The sequence below is a fragment of the Guillardia theta genome (assembly GCF_000315625.1).
Source record: "Guillardia theta CCMP2712 unplaced genomic scaffold GUITHscaffold_100, whole genome shotgun sequence".
In the NCBI taxonomy this organism is placed as follows: Eukaryota; class Cryptophyceae; order Pyrenomonadales; family Geminigeraceae; genus Guillardia; species Guillardia theta.
The window spans coordinates 61,150-86,153 of NW_005434574.1; the positions used below are offsets into that span (position 1 = coordinate 61,150).

The 25,004-nt window shown below is 52.4% G+C and overlaps 6 protein-coding genes across 6 annotated transcripts; 3 read left to right on the forward strand and 3 right to left on the reverse strand.

Moving 5' to 3' along the window:
- Position 1: 1 nt before the first annotated feature.
- GUITHDRAFT_116759 (hypothetical protein) lies at positions 2 to 3,151 on the forward strand (the record flags this gene model as incomplete). Its single annotated transcript, XM_005823956.1, has 14 exons — positions 2 to 376; positions 423 to 482; positions 531 to 603; positions 1,507 to 1,531; positions 1,589 to 1,634; positions 1,686 to 1,774; positions 2,334 to 2,395; positions 2,453 to 2,518; positions 2,571 to 2,638; positions 2,688 to 2,739; positions 2,782 to 2,870; positions 2,926 to 2,995; positions 3,042 to 3,093; positions 3,142 to 3,151. The coding sequence occupies 14 exons, from the start codon at positions 2 to 4 to the stop codon at positions 3,149 to 3,151; spliced, it is 1,137 nt and encodes a 378-aa protein (XP_005824013.1).
- Positions 3,152 to 3,259: 108 nt separating this feature from the next.
- Positions 3,260 to 3,966, reverse strand: GUITHDRAFT_116760 (hypothetical protein; the record flags this gene model as incomplete). Its single annotated transcript, XM_005823957.1, has 4 exons — positions 3,260 to 3,330; positions 3,374 to 3,442; positions 3,821 to 3,869; positions 3,925 to 3,966. 4 exons carry the CDS (start codon positions 3,964 to 3,966, stop codon positions 3,260 to 3,262), a joined length of 231 nt encoding a protein of 76 aa, XP_005824014.1.
- A 1,087-nt stretch (positions 3,967 to 5,053) lies between these two features.
- Positions 5,054 to 5,800, forward strand: GUITHDRAFT_145279 (hypothetical protein; the record flags this gene model as incomplete). The annotated part of the gene is made up of 1 exon (XM_005823958.1): positions 5,054 to 5,800. The coding sequence occupies one exon, from the start codon at positions 5,054 to 5,056 to the stop codon at positions 5,798 to 5,800; it is 747 nt and encodes a 248-aa protein (XP_005824015.1).
- A 537-nt stretch (positions 5,801 to 6,337) lies between these two features.
- GUITHDRAFT_145280 (hypothetical protein) lies at positions 6,338 to 8,244 on the reverse strand (the record flags this gene model as incomplete). Its single annotated transcript, XM_005823959.1, has 4 exons — positions 6,338 to 7,195; positions 7,254 to 7,601; positions 7,729 to 7,786; positions 8,162 to 8,244. The coding sequence occupies 4 exons, from the start codon at positions 8,242 to 8,244 to the stop codon at positions 6,338 to 6,340; spliced, it is 1,347 nt and encodes a 448-aa protein (XP_005824016.1).
- A 3,078-nt stretch (positions 8,245 to 11,322) lies between these two features.
- On the reverse strand, positions 11,323 to 20,498 carry GUITHDRAFT_145281 (hypothetical protein; the record flags this gene model as incomplete). Its single annotated transcript, XM_005823960.1, has 4 exons — positions 11,323 to 12,964; positions 13,160 to 16,989; positions 17,052 to 18,725; positions 18,783 to 20,498. The coding sequence occupies 4 exons, from the start codon at positions 20,496 to 20,498 to the stop codon at positions 11,323 to 11,325; spliced, it is 8,862 nt and encodes a 2,953-aa protein (XP_005824017.1).
- A 752-nt stretch (positions 20,499 to 21,250) lies between these two features.
- On the forward strand, positions 21,251 to 24,479 carry GUITHDRAFT_53913 (hypothetical protein; the record flags this gene model as incomplete). Its single annotated transcript, XM_005823961.1, has 4 exons — positions 21,251 to 21,655; positions 21,989 to 22,338; positions 23,873 to 24,026; positions 24,354 to 24,479. Coding segments are annotated over 4 exons (1,035 nt in total), but the record flags the coding sequence as incomplete, so codon positions are not given.
- Positions 24,480 to 25,004: the final 525 nt, after the last annotated feature.

The window sequence follows — 25,004 nt, forward strand, 5'->3', positions numbered from 1 at the left end:
GATGATGATGATGATGATGATGAGTGATGATGATGATGATGATGATGCTGATGATGATGCTGATGATGATGATGATGATGCTGATGCTGATGACGGAGTTGTTGATGATGATGATGACGATGACGACGACGATGGAGATGACGAAGATGACAATGATGACGGAGATGATGATGATGATGATGTAGATGAGGAGGAAGATGATGACGATGATGATGATGATGACAACGACGACGATGGAGATGATGGAGATGATGATGATAATGATGGAGACGGAGGTGATGATGATGATGATGGCTACTTTCAGGTTGATGCTTTTGTGAGTTGGTCTCACTACTCTCTTATCCCTGAGAACAAGGTTGTCAATCTCGTTGAAAGGGTAGGGAGATGAAAATCGTTCACACTGAGATGTAACTTGTACAAAGATCGACATGCTTGCAAAGGAAATCACCTATCAGTCTTCTTCTACAGACATTGTTCACGAGGTATGTCTCGTTGAGATGAATATGACTTGGGCCTTACGGGGTTGCAAGTTAAACGCAAACTCGATGGAGATGTGCGAGAGAAGAACGCAGTTCGTGATCTACCAGGGAAAGAGAGGACTTGGTGTCTCTTATGGCAGGTAGGAGAGGAAGCGGGTGGGTGTGTGGGTGTGTGGGTGCGGAGGGGGAAGATGGAAGGCAGGAGGAGGAGGAGGAGGAGGAGGAGGAAGAGAGAGGATGGGAGGAGGAGGAGGCAGGGGGAAGGAGGCAGGGGGGAAGGAGGAAGGGGAAAGATAAAGGAGGAAGGAAGACGGGGGAGGGAGGGAGAGAGGGGGAGGGAGGAGGAGTAGAGGGTTCTAAGTCTGTCGTAGTGGTCATCCCCTTTTGCTGGGCCTCTCAGATGAATCAGCAATGGAACGTCCTGACTTATTGGAAAAGAAATCTACGAAGAGGTGGTGTTGATGCTGCTGCTGTTAATCATAGAAATATTGAAAGAGATGATGATGGTGATGATGGTAGAGATGATGATGATGATGATGATGATGATGATGATGATGATGGTGGTGGTGGTGGTGGTGGTGGTGGTGATGATGATGATGGTGAGGAAGATGATGACAATGATGATGGAGATAATGGAGATGATGACGGGGATGATGATGATGGGGACGGAGATCATGTTGACGACGAAAGCTTGTGTATTTTTTACATTCTACATTTACCTGAAGACAAACGATCATTCTCTTCTATCAGAGGGAATCTACGTGGAATCAGCTGATAGAGCTGGAAAAAGACATATGGGGTTAGTTCGCATCCTTCTTCATTTATCCTCTTATGCCAATCAACACAGCAAATTCCCTATTCCTCTGACCACAACGTTTTCCTGCCCCTTCTGCTGTCTCCTATTCGTGCTCCGTGCTCCGTGCTCCACTACCTCCGTGCTCCACTACCTCCTCGTACTCGTCCTCGTCTTCTTCCTCCTCCTCTCTCTCCTTTTACCCATCCTTGTGCTCCCTTATTGTCAGTCCAGGTCTCAGAAGTATCTACACCGCTCGGTGCCACTGACGAGTAGCTTGCTTCTTCTCACCGGAACTGTCAAGGTGCTGGATCAGGACGATAGCGAACTTGTTCGATCACTGTGTTGTCCTTGTGAAGAAGGTGAGGAGGAGGAGCAGGGAGGAAGGAGTTTTTACTAGGCCTGTTTTCCAGTACCATTACATCCTGAACGACCAACGCCCGGCCTCGGCTGATACAAATTTGATGGTCCTGCAGAAAGCTGTTCTGCGACTGGTTGACAGGTATTCCACCTGCTGCTGCTGCTGCTGCTGCTGCTGCTGCTGCTGCTGCTGCTGTTCCAGCAATCCCATTCTCCTCTTCAAGTTTCCCCTTCGCGCGCTGCTCTCCTTTTCGTGTCTCTTTCCGCTACATCAATCCACTTCAGTTCGCTCTTGCATCCTTGCGCTCGTTCAGCTCTTTCTCAGCTCTTGCTTTCACCGTCTCCTCTTTACGTTCACTGTAACTCAGCATGGCAGGCTTGTCAAACCTCACAGGACCATGCTGCACGGCCTACGTCCTCGTTCCTTCCGCTCTGCCAAAGTTTTATCATCGCAGGTGGACCAATACTTCATTTATCTTCTTTTCTGTTCCGTTTCCATACTGTCATTGTCGTGTCTGCTGCCGTATTCTCCTCGTCTTCCTCTCCCTCCTCTCCCTCCTCCATCTTCCATTCTCTCACCTTCATCTCTGCTCATTCCAGGCTCTCGTTAACTCCAAAGACTTTCCTCCCAACTTTCCAGGATCTCCATCGGACAGAAGGTCTTGCTGTCTCAAGATTATTCACCCTCACTTCCTCTTCAGACTCTACTCCTCCCGCTTCCTTCATGCCTGGGCCTGGCTGGTCGCGTGCAACAATCCGCCAGGTCCACAGCCTCCCGGAGCACGAGGAAGAGAGGTCAGTGCGCTGAATCCAGCTGCAGGGTATCTAGAGATCATGGACGTCCAGGAGACGCTGCAGCGAGTTGCAAACAGCTTGCAGATTGCTGGTAGTGATGAGGCCATTCCTATCATTTTCAGATCAGTTTCATGTCTGTGCAGATGATGAGAATGTACACTATGCACTGTACTCCTGTTTCAAACCTGAAGCAGAGATCACTGGAAGTCAGGTAGACACTGAGAGGCTGAGCAAGCGCCGACTTACCTCTTCATCTTCAGTTGAGACTGCACGTGCAAAGTTTGAACCTTCCGATTCCTCCGAGATATAAGAGTGATGGAAACCTGAGTCGCCACACGATCTCACTCTCTGCAGCTACGATGATGGACTACTACGACAAAGCACTTTGCAAGGTGAACACCAGCAGGGCGAGAAGTGAAAGTGGAGGATCCAAAGTTGGAGGGGTGTTGGGAAGAAAGAGAAGGGGGAGAAGAGGAGGAGGAGTCATAGTTGAGGCAGGTGAAGGGAGAGCCAACAACCGAGGTCACGATCCGATCAAGAATGCAGCAAACTTCCATCATGTCGTCAGGTGATGGAGCCTTGCTCAGTGTCGGTAGTGACGATGATTTCATCAGACGATGTCGATGTCAGTGAGGCGTTCGAGGGGTCGATGCTGTTGGAAGACGTGTAAGGAATGTCATGATACCTGTGCACATGATGATCGCTGTTGCTCAGGGGATTCTGATGATCAAGGGGCGGGAGGGAGGGAGCAACGGCTCTTTAACGGTGCATTTCCAACATGTCGAGCCAACACAACTCGACCTACAACTCAATCATACAGACGTCTCATCCTCTAATACTTGGTTCCAGCTGCAGCCTCCGTGCATGGAGGGTCATAGAGAGTACCGTCCGGGGACCAGTTCCCTGCCCAGCTATCAGTTGCTTCACTGCTGAGCAAAGTCTTCACCGTCAAGGGTCCACACAGACTCCAAGGCTCCGTAGTCACCGGGCATCCAGCCATCTGTCCCCAAGAAACCTGCGACGAGAGTGAGGAGACGGATGGGTCGAAATGCTCTTGGAGCTGGAGCGAGTAAGTGCTGCTGGTGGAGAGCGTGAAATAGGACAGAAACTCTGGTAGGATTAAAACTAGATGATAGTATGAAATAAGATGACGGTATGAGATAAGATGATGGTATGAAATAAGATGACGGTATGAAATAAGATGATGGTATGAAAGAACGTTATGAAATAAGATGATGGTATGAAAGAAGGTTATGAAATAAGATGATGGTATGAGATAAGATGATGGTATGAAATAAGGTTATGAAATAAGATGATGGTATGAGATAAGATGACGGTATGAAATAAGATGATGGTATGAAAGAAGCACACAATGTGATGTACTCCCTCTCACCATTTCCATCGAGCTTGGTGCTTGCCTCCAAAGGAACGATACGAAAGACCTGAAACCTCATCAGCTTGGAACATTTCCAACTTCTATCTTTGCCGTGTAATGACCCCTCTATGAGCATAGTATCCCATCCACAGGACATCACTCATTCCTCCGTACTCAAAATCAGTCAGGAGTGTTGCTATTCAGCATCTCCTCTTTGGCGAACCCCCCTTGTCTATTCATTGTTGGTAAGCTTTCCAATTTCATTGCTAGCTATGCTCTTCCAGGAAGAAGGATATGACTTGTGATTACGTTCATCACAACAAGGATAATCAATCAATTGATCTGGTAAGACATTGACCCCCTGCAACTCTTTCTTAACAGCATAAATGTTATCAATTTGTTTTGCATGTCTATCACTGCAGCCTTTGACGTATCTCCGCCCATTCAGCTTAGGTTGTGTCAGGCTGTTTTCGGACGTCTGCGGCACAACAGTCTTGTCATCTCTACCTATCCTATTCTCTCTTACAAATCATTCTCCATCTCCATCTTATCTTCTTGCTCCTCCCCATCTCCATATCCATCTCCATCGCCATCCATTCATCCATTCATCTCCATCTCCATATCCACATGCATCGCCATCGCCATGTCCATTGCCGTGTCCATCGCCATCATCTCAGCCATCGTACTGACCTTGTTCAGCATCTTCCCGTGCCTCTTCGTCTTCCCACTCCACCACCACCCTACCCCGGCCCACTTTCCCTACCCCTGTACAACAAACATGACCCCCATGTTAACAGGATTCTACCCCCTTCTTTCTCCGTACTCTCGTTCTATTGGCAACTCAGACCCCTCATCTTCTAACCCACCCAGCTCGTTACCACCCCTAGTTCCATATGTTTGTACCCCACCCTTCTCCACCTCCTTCTGCTTGCTACCCGTCCAGTCGACTGCACCTGAACCCACCCCTACCTTTCCCCTCCTCCGGACCTAATTTGTCCTAATGGATACTGCTCTAAGAGCCCCTACCCCCGGACAGTGCCTGTTATGTACCCCTACCCTCTTTTTGACAACCCTACCTCCATCTAGGTTGTACCCAGGGGTACCCGACCCAGTACTTGCACATCCAAATATACCTCTCACCACCCCGTCTATCCCACGAAATCCCTCCTACCACCCCTACACTTCGGAGTTTCCCTGGCGGTTACTATCAGTTACTGAGGACGCTCCGCCGGAAATAGAATCTTCCTCCCAATGCCAGCGGCGGTGCAGGCGCAGGCTTCATGCTCGTCGGTCGAGGAGGTCGGGTCAACGGGAGTCGGAGCCCTCACGATCGACTTCATCATCCTCGCTGCCGCCTCCTTCATCTTCGTCTACAAGCTCTCTGAGGCTGCCAACAAGAAGGTCGCCTACCTCTGCATCTACATCTGTGGCATCTCCGCCATCGCATACTATGCGATGCTGGCGGGCCAGGGCTGGAGTGCAGGAACTACCTGCAGGCAGTTCTTCTATGCTCGCTACATTGACTGGATCCTTACCTGGCCCCTGATCACCATCCTCCTCGCTCTCATCGCAGGATGCGAGTGGACCCCCGTCCTTGGCGCCATCGGAGGACAAGTCGTGCAGGTGTTTGCTCAGTACATGGCGTCAGTGTCTGTGCTGGACACAGTGAAGTGGTTCTGGTTCCTCATCGAGATCTGCGGGCTCATGTTCCTGGTCTTCCACGTTACCCGCATCTTCAAGGCAACAGCCGAGAACAAGGGAGGAGAGGCTGCGGTCCTGTACAACAAGGTCGCCTGGACCACTGTGATCGTTTGGATCTGCTACCCGATCCTCTGGCTGTTTGCTGATGGATTTTCTTCCTTCACCGTCTCCTTTGAGGTCACCATGTACGCTATCCTCGATCTGATCAACAAGGTGCTCCTGTGCTTTATGGTCGTTTCGGCTCAAGACTCCATTGGCAACGACGACAACACAGCCGGAACTCGTGAATATGTTTGAAACCAATCAGAGGCAGTTTGATTAGCAATACATGGCTATTCATAACGTGTGCCTTCTCTTGTCTCTTCTCCCTCCTCACATCTCGTTCTCATCTATCAAAGGCAATGTAGAGATTGCTGCTTTCGTCACGAGATATCCACGGATGTCATTGCAAAGTGACTTTCCGTTGAGAATGCTCGAGAAACCGTTGCGAGATGGTAACAAGTGCTATCAAAGATCATCATCGTAATCATGATACCTCTACCAACGCTGGTCTCCTTGTACTTCACTTCAGACCCTGAGAACTTCAGTCAGGTTCTTGTTCCTCTGTCCAAACACCCACACACATGCAGTCGATATTATCAGTGTGTGGTGGCCTTCCCTGCTCCTCCATCGCACATATTCTCTCGCTCTCACTTTCCTCTTGTTGAGAACACGATCCTTGCCTTTGAAACCTCGCAACGAAGAAGATAAGAATAACCATGTCCACATTTCAACATGTTTGTTCAATCTCAACATGTGTATTCACATTCAGTCTAAACATGTTTTTATTCACATTCAATCTCTTGCACATACCGCGATCCTTTCAATCTCGTGCGAGTTTGCGACCACCGGCTCCTCGCTCGACCTCCTCCTGCAGCACTGACGCAGCTCCTTCACTTCCTGCGACAGACTCGACAGACTCTGACGGATTTCTCGCAGCTGTTCCAACACCTCTCCTCCTCCTCCTCCTCCTCTTCCTTCCTCCTTCTCTTCCGTCCTGTCACGGGTTTGAGACCCTCGGTCGTGCGTGCTCTCAGGGCGATGGTTGATGTCTGATAAGATAAGCTTGAGGCCGAACATGATGGCGGCGGAGCAGTAGTCGTCGTTAGAGACCACGGGGATCAGTTGTCCGATCTTTCTCTCAGCGTACAGGTAGAGCTGCTCACTGAAGACAAGCTTGAAGGCATTGAGATCAAGGTCTCCCTTTTCATCGCAAATCTCTTTCTTCCTTGTGATAGCGTCATACTCGTCCATGGACAAGTCGATCTTGGGCCGGAACTGCATCATCTTCAACCCCTCTTTGAGCTCCAGGAAACTGACTGTCTGCGACCCGTCAACATCGAGGATGGAGAAGATGAGCTCTAGTCTGTTCATCAGCTCCTGGCGCGATACACACCCCATGAGCGAAGCGAGGAGAGGGTCGAGCGATAGCCGCGAGACGCTGAGATGCTCTGCTGGGATCGTCTTCTGGTCCTGCTCGTTGAGCATCCAGTTGGCTGACTTGAAGCTGTCGAGGAGGACGGCAAGGACTATGGGGAGGAGGGTGAAGGTAACGAGGACGATGAAGGAGACGAAGAAGAGGACAGTGGGAAATGATGGGCTGCCAATGCCTCCTGCAGTCATGATGTCGTACCATCCATCGACAGTCATCACCTGCCATGACGTCAACAACACAAGACTTCCAACAAGCAAGAGGTTGAGAGATGCTGACCTGGAACATGGTCAAGGCTGCGGTCAAGAAGTCGCTGAAGAAGTAGCTGTTGTCTCGGAAGAAGCTCACGCCAAGGATGGAGTAGATGGCGAGAATGACAAAGACGATGAGAAGGGCGTTGCAAACAGGGGCGATGGCTGCTGAAAGCGCGTTCACGATCCTCCTCGGCGAGTCGAGGCGCTTCAGGAGTCGCATGACCTTGAAGGCGCGGATGAGTCGGAGGGTCTTCAAGGGGCCGAATTGCGCCGGGCCGAGGGACACGACGGAGAGAGTGACGACCAGGAAGTCGAACAGGTTCCAGCCGTCATACCAGAAGTTTGCAAACCAGTTTGACATCATGTTAATCGCCTGTGAACAAAGTGAGGACGAAGATACTGTGAGACTCATCATGGGGAAGAGGGGAGGAGGAGAGCAGAGGCAGCGGGAAGGAAGCGAGAGGTAGAAACTGGACGTGAGGACGGGGAAGAAAATTGACCAGTTCGACTATGAAGACAACAGTGAAGGCGATGTCTATTTTGATGAAGGTTTTTCCGCTGCGATCCAAAAATCGACACGTTAAAGCTGAAGATCGGGAGAAGAGCAAAGGAGAGAATGATTAGCAAGAGAGGGATGAGTATTTGTACAGAATCAGCAGCAAAGAGGGAGGGAGGGAGGGAGGGAGAGAGGGAGGGAGAGAGGGAGGGAGAGAGGGAGGGAGAGAGGGAGGGAGGGATGGAGGGAGGGAGAGTCAGAGTGGCAGGAAGGGAGAAGGAGCAGATAGGAGGAGGGGGAAGGTGAGAGGAGAGAAGAGAAAGAATGAGGGCAAGGGAAGAGATTTGAGGGGAGACAAACAATATGGAGAGAGCGGGAGCATAACAAACAAGAGAAGAATCATCATGACATCAAGCTGAGAGTTTCGTTCTGCTTACAGCTCAGTGTCCTCTTCATCGTTTGGTAGGATTTGAAACTGAACGGCCGTGGCGATGAAGTTCATGAGGATGAGAAGGGCCATGGAATACTGCGCGTACTCTTTTACCAACCTCCTTCACCTCCAGCTCACTTCTCCTCCAGTCAAGATCAAGATGGTCGAATATCTCCACAACCATTCCAACGAAAGTTTCCTCATCAACATCGTTGTCGTCGTTTTTGTCATCGTCATCGTCATCGTCATCACATTCTCATCTACATCATCCTCGTCGTGGCCATCATTATCATCATCAATATTGGCATCATCAACAACTCTATCAACCATGATTCACCTGGACATTCTTAGAGTTGTAATAGCCCGCAAGCCATGATTGCCATGAACGCAGCAACATCGATCTTTTGTGACGGATCTTAGATGATTCAACATGTTTTTGCAGAACATTAATCCACTCTGTCTTCTCCTCCACTGTAGATGTTCGAAGGTAGTAAGTCTCGCCAACATTCAAGCCATTAGGTATTGTTGCAATCATAAACTCTGTCGAGCTGGTTGAGCTCAATGTGAGATCGCAGAGCTTCAAAACAACAACATAGAACTAGAAGATTTCAAACTCACATTGAAAAGTTTGAATCCGATTTCTCATCTTCTCTTCCATTGGACCCCTTAAATGATGGTTCTGCTGTAAGGCCGTTCTTGCAAGATCCCAGGTATTTTTCGCTTCTCTTCCTCAACACCTTCTCCACTTTCACGTTCGCAATCCTTGTCAGTTCTCCATTGCTCCTGTCAACCAGCAACATCTATGAACATCACAACCACCACTTATCTGAATCATCACCGTGCAATCTCATTGCGCCCGTTGTCACATATCTCAACAATCTCATGGAGTGGTATCACATCGACCACTTGTTTGTCGTTGTTCCTGGCAGCGAAGAACATGCTGTCTTTTGTAAGCACAACTCTCCTCTCCTTCCAGTGCCCATGTCTGTATTTCTCGACATTCTGACACAAACACAGTCAGTGAAAATGTTCTGATAGACAGCTGCAGCAACCGATTCTTTGATCCTGTACATCGCCGCCGGCATCTGCTGCACAGTTTTCGAAGGATTTGCCAAGGCAGCGAACTCTTCGATGTCGACCTCAAGCTCATTGCTGTCGCAAGGCACATCTGAGGGCAAGCCAGCAAACATGGCCTTCTCCTGGTTGAAGGTGAACGATTCAACTCGAGGACGAGCCCACCGCTGCTCCCCTAAACTTCATCCTCGTGAGAATGATGTGATAGTCACGGAACAGCCATCTCTTTGATCAAGGGTTGCTTGACCTCCTCAAAGATTTCCAGCAGCTTGTCCTGACTGGACAAAATTCAATGCATGTTGAGCATGTCCCTCCAGCCAAACATTTCCATCATCTTCACCAACTCCCTTTACCTACAGTCTTCCAAGCACTTACCAGTAACTTCCCTCGCATCTAACGCCCTTTTCTCTTTTCCTTTGCTTCATGAAGTCTGCGGCTCTCTAACACATGTCTAGAACACATCTCTCCTTCTCTCATTCACAAGGAACTTGAAGTCTGCTCAAGATGCTTTCGACATCACAATATGCTTCTCTCCCTCTTCACCCGCTGGCTCTCACGCTCTCTGAACAGTTCAAGTCTCTGCATCTTCTGACATCTTGTCTTCTCCTCCCAACTTCCGCCTAACCCTGCTTCCTCCTCTCGTCCCTGCGACACCACATGATCATTTTTTTCTTTCTCATGATACTACCGTACGAAAATCATTTTTCATTCGGCCCTCTTTCCGAGGGGTGGGGTGCTTGTTGGTGGGGGTGGTACCTTTACCAGGGGTACTATCTCCATGAAGATTGTTTAAATTTCCGATGTTCAGACGAGTGGGGTTAGGATATGACCTCAGTCTAGAAGGGTAGGGTGGTGTGCGACTACTCTCACTCGACCGGTAGGGTCCGACGCCGGTACATTCTCGAATCGAGTTTCGGAACGCGCCTCGGACTGTACCGGTACCGGCGGCCCGTCACGGCCACCGGGTAGCCGAACGGTCAGTAAAGTGACCGTGCTCAGGCTCACGGAGTCCACGGTACGTTGGGCCCTTCAAGGCTTTCTGTACGGTCCCGGTTGCCACCGTCAGTGGCCCGGCCCGGCGGATCGGCAGGCTGGACGAACAAGGAAACGGCAGCGCTGGCACATCGGATGGTCTCTTCAATCTTCAGCCTCGACAAGTCACGCACACTGTGATCCGTGGCACTGTCACGGTGGACTACTACGGTTTGACTTCAACGCGGCGCAGCCGCTGAAACGCATCCGGTCCAGCCCGACTCGGCGAGTCGCGGGTCACCGTACTAGTAGTAGGTTCCGGTATGCGACCGTACAGTCGGCGTCACTGCCGCCGGCGGCTGCTCAGTGACTGTTTCCCACTTTGAAGGGCCGGGCCTTCCGAGTCGGCGTGCCCGGCGCAGTGCGGCGGCGGCTACAGACTCGCCGCCGCGCGGCCGTGACACTCGGTGGCAGTAATGTGGCGAGGGCCGAGTCAGCCAACGTGGCATCATGACGGTAGTGGCCTGAGCGGGCCGCTCTTAGTTCAATAAATAATAGATACGACACCAACAAAGCAACACTACAATTTTGTAAGTTCTAGTCATGAAAGTATGTATTGAACTTTACTTGTACCTCTTTCATCAGCAAACCCCCCATATCTTCATTTAAGTCCATCGCCCCGATTTGGATGAATTATGCGGTTAACGGCTATTCTTTGGCTCTTCATCACGTACTGTGGCCGTGTAGAATCATTGGGCTCCATTCAAAGCTGTTGCCAATGCCCTTCTTTCACGTACTTTTTCAACACCCAATTCGACTCCAGCTGTAGTGGTTGCAATAACAACTTGTATAACTGCTTCTGCAACCCCGGCACCTATTCGGACACGCTTTCTTCGTGTGCCGCCTGTCAGAATTGCGGGGTTGGGCAGTATGAAGCGTCGACCTGCAGCTCTTTTTATGACAGGTCTTGCGTGACTTGCTCGACTGCGGCGTGTGCTGCAGGCACCTACAAATCGCAATCGTGCGCTGACGGCAATCAGCCTTTTGACAAGAAATGTACGGTTTGTTCATCCTGTTCACGGGGCCAATACATGGTCACTGATTGCCAGTATGGATCCGAAACTAACAACCGTGTCTGTGCACTCTGCACGATCTGATCGATACGCTGCCAGTAAACTGCGTCGTCATTGTCACTGGGCAATTAACGCAGGGTTCGAAGCTCCTGACTGACTTGTAAGTGCCAGCGGAGCAGTTGGTGCAGTTGTAGAAGTTGCTGCCGTATTGGCCCAGCGGGCAGAAGTCCAGCTCTGCCAGCCAGCCGTATCTGCAAGTGCAATTATCCGAAGAGATAGAGCCGGCAAGACTGTAGGAGTTGTGCGGGCAGGGATTGACGCTGGTGCCGTTCGGACAGTAGAAGTTTGGCGGGCAGAGGACGCAGGCGATTCCGACTTGAAAGTAGCCCGGGAGGCAAAGGCACTGCGACAGAAGGATCGATCCGCGTGGAGAGCTGGAAAACTGCGGGCAGCGCAGAAAGAAGTCGCCACCGGGGCAGTAGGTCGCATTGGCACACTGGTTGCAGCCATCAGCGCCATTGCCGTAGTAGCCCGGATTGCAGGTGCAGTCGGTTGCTTCTATCGTACGATTCGTCGTCTTAGTGGAAGAGTGTGGAGTGCAAGGGATGCAAGGGGTTGAAGCAGCGTAATCGGGCTGGTAAGTATCCATGCTGCAAACTTCGCACGGCTTGCCCTGCGGCGAATCTGCAGTCTTGAACTTGCCAGGAACGCAGGCAACGCAGACGCCTAGTGACTGGTTGTAGTAGCCGGGATCGCAGGAGCAGGACGATATCTGCGTAGAACCGTTGGTGTTGCTATGCGAATGGTTAGGGCAGGGCAGGCAGGCGCCAATCACGGCTATGTCAGGATTGTACGTGCTGGCAGGGCAATTCTGGCACGACTTCAACGCAATATCGTAGTAGGTGCCGGAAGGACAGGGCAGGCAGTATCCAAGCACGTCGGAATAGCTGCGGTAGTAGCCAGGAACGCAGCTGCATTCGTAGCTCCCGGTAGCGCTCTTGGCGTAGGTAAAGCAGGGCTTGCAAGTGGTAGCCGCTACAGCGCCGATCTGTGCGGAAAACGTGTCGGAAGGACAGGGCGTACAGGCGTTGTCGGATATTTGATCCTTGTAGTAGCCTTTAGAGCAGGGAATGCAGGTTTTGGATCCGCCGGCAATCAAAGGCTCGTAACCAACCTGGCAAAGGCAGCTGGAAATCAGACTGGATCCGTTCGCCAGTGTTGTCGTTAGCGCCGGACATGGCAGGCAATCATCGATCGTGACGGAAGCTGTCTTTTCCATGTAGAATCCGACGGCGCAGGCAACGCAGGGCCCTTTCCCTTGGTAGTTCTTGTAGTATCCGGATTGGCAGGCCGCGCAGGCAACTCCGTCGCTGTTAGCAGTGTATCCTTCCTTGCATCTGCAGGCCAGAACGTTCACCGAAGAGCTCGGCGCTATCGAATTGGAAGGGCAGGGTAAACAGCTGGCAACGCTGGCAGATAGCGTGGTAATGGAGTAGGTGTCAGCAGGACAATCCTTGCAGGCTTCCGTCCCGTTTCCGTATCGTCCAAGTCCGCAGCTTACGCAATCAACGCCTATCTTCTGGAAGCCGGAATCACACTTGCAGTCTTCCAACTTAAAAGCTCCGGGTATGGAAGTGGAATGCAGCGGGCAGCTGCTGCATTGAATGACGCTGGTAGCGCCTATCGCGGAACTGTAAGTGTTGGCAGGGCAGAGGGTGCAGTCAGACGAAGCGACGAAATTCTTGTACTTTCCGGCAGCGCACGGGACGCATCCGTTGGAACCATTGAAACTGGTGTAGCCGGCTACGCACAGGCAGTCTTCGATCCTGGAAGAGCCAGCAATGGAAGCGGTGAAAGTGGGACAGGGCTTGCAGGCCTTGTCTAACGCATAGGCTTCCGAATAGTAGTTTTCAGGACAGGGAGCGCAGGCGTAATCGCCAAGGTTGATTTTGTTCGTCCCAGGCTCGCAGGGGGCGCAGTAAACGTTGCTGTTTGGTGCTTGCGTGATCGTTGTTTCGCTGTGCCTGTAGCCGGGAAGGCAGAGACAGGAGCCGAAGCTGGAAGAGCCGCGACTAGATGTGGAATTGGAAGGACAGAGCTGGCATACAGTGGATTGCGTTACATCGGAATAAGTCCCTACAGCACAACTTTCGCAGACGCTGGAAGAAGAAGCGCCGACAACCTTCGAAAAAGTGCCAAGCGGGCAGGGAAGGCAGCGTGAAGAGCTGATAGCAGCAGTCTCCGATTGGTAGGTTCCGGCTGGGCAGAGCGTACAGTTTCCACTGCCAGCACTGTTCTTGTAAGATCCAGCGGCACAAGGCAGGCAGTCAGCGCCGAAATAGCCCTGCTTGCAGATACACAGCGAAGCATCAGTGCTTCCATCCCCGATGGCGAACTTACCGGCACCGCAGACAGTGCATTCGCTGTTGCCAATCGCTGGCTTGAACGTTCCTGGTAAGCAGGGCTGGCAGCTGCCGTCGACCAGCAAGAAGTATCCCGCCAGACAGACGCATTCTGAAGCTGACTTGGAGCTGTAGATCGCTGTAGTCTTCGAAGCAGGGCACGAAGCGCAGAAGGTAAGACCAGCAGAAGGATTGTAAGAACCGAGCTGGCATTGACTGCATGAAACATAGCCCGTTCCTTCATATCCGACGCTGCAGAGACAGTCAGTCTTCGCTTCGCTACCTTGCATGAAAGTTATCGCGTTGGCAGCGCAAGGCGTGCAGTTTCCGTTGCCGACAAAATCTTTGTACTTGCCAATCGGGCAGGCAGAGCATCCGGAAGCTGCGCTCCAGCCGAATCCCTTGTCACACTGGCAGTCTGTCGAAGCGTTGCTTCCGCTGCTGGAAACAGAGCCGCTGGGGCAGGGAGAGCAAAACTTCAAGCTGTTAAGGTAAGAGTTCGGCGGACAGACAGAGCATGTAAGGTTCTGAATAAAGGGCAGTATTACAAAGTCACCAACATAGACGCTTCCGTATTCGGCCTGCAGCGCAACAAACCCCCTCCCTCCCATTACTTGCAGCAAAGCGTCAGTAAGCGACTTCTGATTGCCAAGAATCGCAATCCTCCCTCCAGCGCCGCCGCCGCCAGTCCTGATCGACTTATCCGCATTCCCGCCATTGCACTGTATCAGGCCCGTCACCGTCACGTACGGCGCTGAAAGCAGCACGCTTCCGCCGCTCCCTCCCCCTCCCAGCCTGATCGCATCGACAGAATTGTACAGGCTACTATCCCCGCCGTTGGCAAGCAGCGACCCGCCGATCAGGATGCTTTCGAAGGATGATATCGTCAAAGAACCACCGCCCGCGCCACCATCGTTGGAAGAAGGAGCAGGAAGATCGCAGGTCCCACCACCCCCGCCGCCGCTGCCAAGAACGCTGCTGGCAGACCAATCACTGTAGATATCCAGCGCCCCGTAAGCAGACAGCGCAGGAAACGACCCGTCTCCTCCCCTCCCGCCATAGCTGCCACCAGCCCCGCCATACCAACAAGCTGTAGCGGCCGGCCCACCTCCCCTACCGGACCCTGCTTGAATCGGGGATGATAGATTCGCGCTGCCGCCCTTCCCGCCCCTGCCGCTGACGTCGATGGTGGCGTTGATGACTACGGCTTGGACGGAGTGAAGGACCAGCGGATAGCTGCCAGAAACCGCCACTATGACGTTCTTCCCCAGTAGCAAGGAGGAGAAGTAGATCTGGCAGCTTTCGTTCAGGATCTGGCCCGGCAGCACGTGTTCGGAATTGACGATGAAGGAAAGGCTGCAGACGTCAGTGTCGATGGTGACAATGCCGGAAGAAAGTTCCAGATAGTTGAAACCCAGATAGCCTACGTCGCAGGTGCAATTCGTCCTTCCGGTTGAAGAATAGCTGTTGGCAGGGCAGGCGATGCAATCGTTGCTGGCAAGGCTGTGGTAGGTGTTGGCAGGGCAGGGGAAGCAGGTGTAGCTGTTCAAGCGTCCGTAGCCCGGCGGACAGAAGCACTGGTTGATTGAAGTCGATCCGATGCTGGAAGTCATGCCTGCTGGACAGCGATCGCATATTCCGGACGCGTTCAGGTAGAAATTTGCGTTGCAGGAGCATTCGTAGCTCCCGTACGTGTTGGTGCAGACGGAGTTCAATCCGCAGCGCTGGCCGGAAAGGCATTCGTTGATGTCATAGCAGACAGAAGCGTTCCAGTCGAACTGGAAGCCGTTGCCGCAATAAATGCAGCTGTTGATCGTCTGGCTGAAGATCCCTTCCGTGCACTTACAGAACGTGCTGTTTGCATTCGAAACGCTGTTTCCAGGGCACTTCTTGCATATCGGCAGTCCAGTCTTTGCGTCAATCCCCGCCGTGTAGTAGTTGATCTGGCAGACGCAATCGTTGATGGTTTTTGCAGGGCCAACTGTTGTCATCGTTTGCGGACAGGCCTTCAACTCCGTCCTGCACTGCCGGCATTGGCCGTATACATCTTTGTAGTATCCAACAGGGCAAAGGCAGAGCTCCAGATCCGTCGCACCTTCAAAGGAATGCAGCCCGGCAGGGCAGAGCAAGGGAGAGGCACTGTAGCACGGCATGCAGTAGCCGTCAATGGGTAGAAGGTAGGAGCCTGTCCCGCACTGGCAGTCGGTGATATCTGTCGAGCCCATCGCACTGTAAGATCCGACGGGGCATTTCTGGCAGCTTCCAGAGCCCCTTTCGGACTTGTAAGTGTTGAAAGGGCAGGGAGCGCAGCCGTCCTGATAGGGATAGTAGCCCTTCCGGCAAAGGCAGGTCCTGTTAAGAAAGCTGGTATAGACGACTTCCATGTTATTCGGGCATTGGATGCAGGCGTCCAGCGTGCTGTTGGTAGTCAGAAGGTAGTCCGGGCAGGGCAGACAAGATCCGTTGGCCACGCCGTAGTAGCCAGAGCCGCAGGCGCAGTCGCTGAAAGAAGTGCTGCCGGAAAAGTAGGTGGAATACGGCACCGGGCAGGATTCGCAGCCGTAATTTCCGACGGTGCTCTTGAACTTGCCAACAGGGCAATACTGGCAGATCTGGCTGAAGGCGATGCCGTCAATGGTTACAGGGATGGATACCGGCGTCATCTGATAGCCCTTTGCACAGGTGCAGTTCAGTATTGAAGTGCTGGCGATATCCATAGTCACCATGTTGAACGGACAGCGCGTGCAGTAGTCGGGACCGGCAGTGCTTTTGAAGTATCCATCATCGCAGGGGATACAGATGCCACCAGCCGCGCCGTAATAGCCGGCAGGGCAGTAGCAATTGACGACACTGGAAGAGCCGATGCCGGAAACCATCCGATAAGGGCAGCTTTTGCACTTGAAGAGCCCGGCAACGTCACTGTATGTGCTTTCAGGGCATTGGACGATGTAGTAGCCGCCAACAGACAGCGTTGAAAGCAACCTTCTGCCACCGGGTGAAGCGGACTGATAGAAGCCAGGCGCAGCAACGCAGTCGGTGGATGAATTACTCCCCTCCTTACTGACAGTGTTTGGCGAACAGGAAAGGCAGGATAGCAGCCCGGCAACATCGCTGTAATGATCGGGCGGGCAGGGGTAGCAGGGGACGCTTCCGTTAAGCGAAAAGAAGCCCGGCCCGCAAAGGCAGCTACCAATCGAAACCGAACCCGTGCCGGAAGTGACGCCAGGGTACGGGCAGGCGGTGCAGTCCTGATTGCCGCTGCCATGATGGATTTGAACTGGTTGAAGGGGCAAGCGCTGCAGGTGCGCGGTGCGCTAAGGTAGAATCCAGCCTTGCAGACGCAGGCATCGATGGAAACGCTCCCAATCGCGCTTACAGAGTTGGAAAAGCAAGAAACACAGGAGCCAGCAGACCAATACTTGTTTTCAGGGCATTGGATGCAATCCACCTTGCCTGCCGCCCCTGCGTTGTAGTAGCCGGCGACGCACTTGCAATCCGTTATGGCGACAGAAGCGGTCTGATTCGCGAAGGAATTGGCTGGGCACTGCGTGCATTGGAAGGAGCCGGTTATGTTCTTGTATTCGCCGGCAGGACAGGGCTCGCATTGGTTGCTTCCCGTCCCCCTGTAGCCAACAAGACAGAAGCAGGCGGATACATCAACAGACCCTTGCTTGATCGTCGAAGCATGGTCAGGGCATTGGGTGCAAAGCGCGTTCTTTGCCACGTCCTTGTACTTTCCAATCGCGCAGGCAGTGCAGGCAGTGCCAGAGCCGCCGTATCCCCTGTCGCAGAAGCAGGAATCGATGGCAACGCTGCGCTGGACGCTGGTCGACCCCGTTGGGCATGTTTTGCATATCGACCCGTCGTAGTAAGTGCCAGGTTTGCAGATAGAGCAGCTTCCATCGGTGTTGGACGAAAAGCCCTGCGCGCAGGCGCAATCGTAGATCGTTATAGAGCCTTCGATGCTGTCAGAATTCGCCGGACAGTCGTTGCAAGGCCCGGGCCCAAAGTCCTTGTACGTCCCCCTTGGACAGATGGTGCAGGCTTGGCCGTCAGAACCGTAATAGCCCGCGTTACAGAAGCACTGTTCCAAGCTGTAAGAGCCCGACGACGCAGTGTGCGTGTTGGCAGGGCAGAGCGTGCAGGGCTGGTAGATCGAAGGCTTGTAGTATCCGACGGAGCAACCGACGCAGCTGGAACCGATCAGCTCTTTGCCTAGCGGACAGGAACAGGAAGTAGAAGCGTTCGCCGACGTAAGGCCAGAAGGGCAAGGCAGGCAGGAACTGCCACGCTGGTAAGTCCCTTCCTTGCAGGGGGTGCAGATGCCGTCGACTGGGATGTATCCTTCTATGCAGGTGCATTGAAGCGCGCTGGTAGAGCCGGCGGAACTTAACAGGCCCTTCGGACAAGAGAAAAGGAACGTCAGACCAACCATACAGCTCTGATTCCTGCTGTGCGTGGTGGTATTTTCAGGGCAGGAGCAGATGACGTACGTTTCATTGACGATGGTGGTGATGTAGGTCGAAGGACAGGGGCTTTGCTGGTAGACGCAGGTGCCGTTGACATCTAGAAAGCCATCCACACAAACGCATTCAAGCGACTGCGAAGAAGGTGAATACTGCAGCGTTCCGTTGCAAGAACCGCGGGTGTAAACGCAGGCAAGGTCGCAGGAATAATATCTTCCAGTCCCGCTTCCAACGATCTTGCATCGATCCGTCGCCGAACTTCGGACGTATCCGGTGTAGACGACCGGCAGCCCTTCCGGATTCGAAGCGGGCGGCAGTTCGTAGGGCGTGTAGCTCTTGTTGCAGACGCAGTAGGAGCTGCCGACGGAAGACGTGCTGTTTCCAGGGCAGGAAAGGCAGGCATTATCCGATGTGCTGTTCAAGGAGTACGTGCCCGCCGGACAGCGCGTGCAGGGGACATTTCCGTTTGGATTGCCGTAGTAGCCAGAAGGGCAGTAGCAGGAAAGGAAATAGCCCTGCTTTGGAGCGTAATAGATCACGATGTTGGTCTTGAAAGCATAGCCCTCTGTCACACAGAACAGTGTCTGACAGGAAGCAAGCGAAGGGCTAAGTGCAGGTGCAGATTTTCCACTGGGACAGACCTTGCAGAACGATATGTTTCCAGCCGTCAGATCGACGCCGGTGGAATAAGTGTCTGCTGGACAGGGATTGCAGACTGTCTGCCCATCACCCACGTAGCCGGCCATGCAGCGACATTTCCGTTCGAACGCGTAAGTTGAAATGTTCACTGGTGGGCTGTAGGGATCATACTGCAATATCTGCGTGGTAGTGTAGTTGCCGTCAATCGGAACGCTGACATCCATGCTGCATTGCGGTATGTAGCAATCGATCAGCGAAGTCGAGCCAGGCTGCGAAACTTGGCCGAAAGGGCAGTCGTGGCAGAAATCGGGCGTTACTTCGTAGAAGGAAAGCACCAGAAGGCTTTCGCTTGCAAGGATGATCGAACGCTTCTTGATGTCAGGGATGAACTTGCTGAAAGTTACGCCATTGACCCGTTTGAAGTCTTTTACCTGTTTACTCTTCGCGTCTACAAGCTGCAATCTGCCGTCAGTGGAAGCTATCAAGATCTGATCCTGCGTCGGACTGACTATCAGACCCAAGACATTGGAAAAGGTATAATATGCCGTGTTCTGGTAGAAGGGGCTAAGGAACGCTTCGCTCCCCACCGCCGCAACCGATCCTGGAATGTTGACAAGAAAAAGGGAGTTGGAAGACATCGCCCATACGGTTTCCGTCTTGTGCGCGTAAGCAATGCAGACAGGGGTGAAGGAGACAGTGAACGTTACAACTTTGAAATTGGAAAGATCCACCTTGCGGATTCCATTCAGGCCCGTCTCTAGAACTACCATGTAGGCGCTGTCGTAGCTGACGTCGGCGGCAAAGGCGTTGCTGAATGAAGCCGCGGATCCAATCCCGTCCGTGCTGGTAGTGCTGCTGGAAGTGCCAATGACGATCGTCTTGATGTAGGACTTTAGGCTTGTCATCGATACAAAAGAGCCCTTTTCGAACACGAATGCGTAGTTGCTGTCCTTGGTGATCTGGATCAGCTTCGGATTGGCGTAGGAAAGAACGTTGTTGTTGACGTCCCTGCTGACGGCCCAACCCACCTGCCGCTCTTTGTCAAGGATGTAGAGCACGGAAGAAGTTGAATCTTCCACCCTGAAGAAGTGGCTCTGGTTGAAGACGATGGACGAAGTATAACCCTGGATGACCACCAGCGGGGAATAGGTGATGGTCGTGTCCTGTCCGAACTTGCTGGTTCCGTATTGCTCCGGTCCGCAGCTGGGATTCAGCGTGCTGGAATTCAGGTAGTCGGAAAGATAGCTGATGCAGGACGCACTTCCGGGCTGGACGGAGTAGTAGCCGTTGGGACAGGGCTGGCAACCGATCGTGCTGGTAGAAAGCGTGTAATCAAGGTACTTTCCAACCGGACACAGATCACAGAACGACTGGCCTGCCGTCAAAGACCAGGATCCAAGCGGACAGTACTGGCAGGGCGATTCGCCAAGAACGTTCTTGTATTTGCCAGCAGGACAGACGGAACAGGACGATCCAGAAGGTCCGGTGTAGCCAATGGGACAGACGCATTGGCTGCTGGATGTTGCGCCGGGCAGAGAAGTAGCGTTTTCCGGGCAGTAATTGCAGGCCTGGATGCCAATCGTGCTCTTGTAAGTGCCAGGGCTGCAGGGGCTACAATCCCTTCCGGAATAAAGCAGTTCAAATTCCGTCAGGCCCCACCACGCCCTGCTACTCCTGCCGAACGCCGTGTCCTTGCTGACGTTGATCTTCAGGTCCATCGTCAGAGAGAGTCAGCAGCTGCGTCTGCGCGCCAGGATTGACCTTCAGCTTGACAGATCTATGCGTGCCTTGTCCGATAGCGACCTACAAGACCAACTTCAGTCTGTACGGCTGCCAGTCCTGCCCGCGCTTCTTCACTACGCCTTACAACGCAAGCACCAGCTTTACAGAATGCACCTGCCTGCCTACCTTTGAAAGAACGGCACAGACAGTCTGCACCTGTCCGAAAGGAAGCGATTTACAAGCTGAAAGCTGCAAGCTCTGTCCTGTTGGTACGTACAAGAATACGTCATCGTTGGACTCTTGCTATCCCTGCCCGCGCTTCTTCAGCACTGCTTCCAATGGCAGCACCAGCTTCAACAACTGCAGCTGCGAAGCTACGTTCTACAGGGGAGCGGAGACTGTTTGCACTTGCGCGCTAGGCAAGACGCTTCACGGCGAAATCTGCGTCAGTTGCGACGTCGACACCTACAAAGACTTCATCGGATACGATGCCTGTATCAACTGCCCGCCGAATTCTATCACGCTCTCCAACCAATCTTCATCCTTTGATCAGTGTCTTGCTATCGCTGGCTATTACCGTGACGGAAGGAACTTTTCGCAGTGCCCAAAAGCCACCTACAAGCCCGTTGTCGGGAATATCAACTGTACAAACTGCCCGATTGGCTCTACCACCTTTTTCACTGGCTCTATCCCTGCGACAAGCTGCGTATCGGATCTTGGATACTACCAGAAAAGCGACGGAAGCTTCACCTTCTGTGCTATTGGTACTTATTCCGATGTAATCAACACGACGACCTGCAAGACCTGCTTCCCTGGCTCTACCACTGCCAGCACAACGGCTACGGCTTCCAGTCTCTGCATTGCCGACCTTGGCTACTACGGCAGCAGCGGCGTTTTCACGCAGTGTGCGATTGGCACTTACAGCGACCAGATCGGGCTTACTGTTTGCAAGTCATGCGCTGCTGGTCAGACTACCGGACAGATCGGCTCGAATAACTACCGTCAATGCGGCTTCCAGTGCGTCCCTGGCACTTACAGCTCTAACGGTGTGATGACAAGCCTGGAAGACTGCGGTGCTATGACTGGCAATTCGCTCTGCACGGGCGGGCAGTCGAGCTATTACAGTTCTCGTGCTTTTCCTTGGAGCTACGCAGTGGATAACAATCTTGGCAACTTCATGCATACTGCTTGCGTCGCAACGCGCTATTGGTGGATAGATTTTGGCAGCAGCAAGGACGTTCAGTCAGTAGTGATGTGGAGTAGAAGCAATTGCTGTTGGGAGCGCGATAGTGGTGATAGGATCTATGTTGGCAACTCCCTGACGCCTACCAGCAACAAACTGTGCGGGATAATGGGACTTTTTCCAAGTGGAAATTACAACAACACTGTCAACTGCCAGTTCTCCGGCCGCTATCTGTTTGTTTACTATATCGGATACAATATACGACCCGACTACTGCATGAACTGGGCGGAAATCAACATCCAGGGCTGTCAGAACTGTCCACTGGGCTATTTCCAAGCACAATCAGGCAGAACGAACTGTAGCGCCTGTGCGATCGGCTCTTACGCTGACGCGCCTGGATCTTCATCTTGCACGGCCTGTCCAACGTTTGCTACCAACGATATTCTGTCCAGCGTTACCATCGAAGATTGCTTCTGCACGAAGAACTTCGTTTGGTTGAACCATCAGTGCGTTTGTCCGAAAGGAATGCATCTTTCAAGTTATCAGAACTGCACGGATTGTCCTGCTGGCACGTACAAAGACAGCTTCAGTCTTTCCGAATGCCAAGTGTGCCCTGCCGATACCTATTCCAGTGCTGGCGCTTCGTTCTGTTCGTCATGCCCGGCGCAGACGCGAAGCTCTAACTCTTCCAGTTCCATCTGCGACTGTGTTTCCGGCTGCGGATTCGGTTCTTACTGGAACAGTTCGCTTGGGCAGTGCGTTTTCTGCGAAGCTGGCAAGCTAAGCCCTGCGTATGGCTTGGCAAACAACGGGCAATGCGACAACGCCAGCAGCTGCGCGGCCAACACTTACGCTTCTAACGGGGTATGTATACCCTGCCCTGATTCCAGGCCTTATTCGCCTGCTGGCTCTACCAACGAATGCTTCTGCACGGCTGACCAATGCCTGCTAACAGCCTGCAACTTCGACGAATATGCAGAGCCCGGCTACTGTGTCTCTTGTCCTGACTCGAAGCATGTGCCCTGGCCCAGATATGCAAGCTTCGGACCTGACCAACTGCCAATGCAAGAACATATCGAAAACCTGTCCGTTTGATTCATACATGATTGAAGAGATTAATATGACTTCCAGCATTCCATTCACCAAGCTCAGTGATAACGAAAACATCTACTGGAAATTTACCAACAAAGGCGACGATCAGACAGCCTACAGTGTCAACGTGACAGTGCCAACGCTGGTCACAATGCTGATCATTGCAGGCGGCGGTTCTGGCGGTGACGCAGTGGGAAAGTACGTAGCTAGATCGCAAAGTGTCGGCGGTGGTGGAGCCGGTGGTGCGATACGCGCTACTGACGTCTGGCTGCCTGTTGGTCAGTATACCGTGAAGGTTGGCAGGGGAGGAGTGAATGGAAATGGCATAGATAGCTCTTTAATCAGCGCCAATGCTAGCTACATAGCTATTGGTGGCGGAATGGGCGGATGGTACGGTGTGAATGGCCAATTCGGTGGCTCTGGTGGCGGTGCCGGTGGAAGTTCAAGTGGTGGCGGAGGTGTTTCTGGACAAGGCTATCGTGGCACTCCCAGTAGCGGATTCGGCACAAGCGGAGGAGGTGGCGGCGCCGGTGGTTCTGGGCCTGCAGCGTATTCTAGTGCATACAATTCCAAACTTCCAGGCCCTTGTATCTATTCAGACATTACTGGAACTTTGCTGCCTTACGCGGCCGGAGGTAACGGTGGATCAGATGGCGATTTGGTCATATCTTGGAAGAATACAGTCAGCATGTGCGGCATCGGTGGCGTTGGTGGTTGGTCCGGTCACATAACTGGAACGAACGGAGCTCCGGATACTGGATCTGGCGGTGGTGGCGGTGGATTGTCAGGAGCAGTTGTCGCAGCGCCGAACATTAACGATCCGGGCGATACGCCTGAAGCATCAGGTAACGGAGGATCTGGCATTGTTATCATTCGTTCGGTATACTTCCGGTATTGTCAAACTTGTCCTGCTTCAAAGCCTAACGCTCCAGTCGGATCTACTGACCCATGCCACTGCCAGCGCTGTCCGCTTGATTCATTCGACGTTGGTGATACCTGCGTGAAGCGCTGCCCGGCCAATTCGAAGAAGCTGCCTACCGAATCTTACTTCAACTTTTCATGCGCCGCTTATCCTGGATTCTACCGCAATGGAAGCGACTTCCAGCGCTGTCCGATTGCAACCTACAAAGATACATATGCCAACACGCCCTGCCTTGCCTGCCCGCTTGGCACGTATTCCAACATCGAACAGAGCACTTTCTGTAGGGATTGTCCAGTTGGTTACTACACAGTTTCAACGGGCTCTTCGGTGTGTGTTTCCTGTCCCACCTATTTCACTACAGTCGGCAACGGAAGCAAGAGCTACGACTACTGCGTTTGTCAACCTGGCTTTTCCCGTAAGGATTATGCAAGTTGCGCCTGTAGTCCGGGCTATACATTCGATGGCAATTCAAGCTGCAAAACTTGTGCTGTCGGATACTACAAAGATCACATTGGTTTTGATAACTGTACTGCCTGCGGTCAATACTTCAATACTGCGGGACAGGGCAGTCCCAGCTTTGATAACTGCACCTGCATTTCGAACTTCGTGAAAGAAGGAGATCAATGTCTTTGTGATATTAGATTCTATCACCAGAGCGGTGCTACATTTTGTACGGTCTGCGCAGGTGGAAGCTACAAGAATGTCAAAAGCTTAGCAAACTGCTCTATTTGCGGAGCTGGAAAGTATTCCGACAGTGGAGCTTCAGTCTGTATCAATTGCCCTATCAACACGTTGAACGGCGGGAATGGATCGGGTCTATGCAGCTGCGCTTCAGGTTGTGGATATGGCTCTTACTGGGATATATCTTCCAGTCAGTGTGTCATTTGCCCTGTTGGAAAGGTCAGCCCTGCTTACGGAATAGCTAACAGCGGTACGTGCGATACCAGCAGCGTCTGTGCCGCAAATACATACTTGTCTGCAGGAATCTGTATCGCCTGCCCTTCTGATAAACCGTATTCGCCTGCTGGCTCTACGAACAAATGCTTCTGTACTGAAAATCAGTGTATCGAAACGTTTTGCAACGCCTACCAATACTATAATGGAACTTCTAGCCAGTGCCTGATGTGCGCACAGGGATTCATGCCGTTCACTTTTAGCCCTTTCGTTAATTTCCACTCTTCTTTTCGAGAAAGTTTTTTTGGGGTGGCGTGTGAATTCAAACAAGTTTTCAACGGCAGCAAGAGATACCTCCAAAGAGTACCAGTGCAGTTTAGTTATCATTTCTGCTAGGCCTTTACATGTATT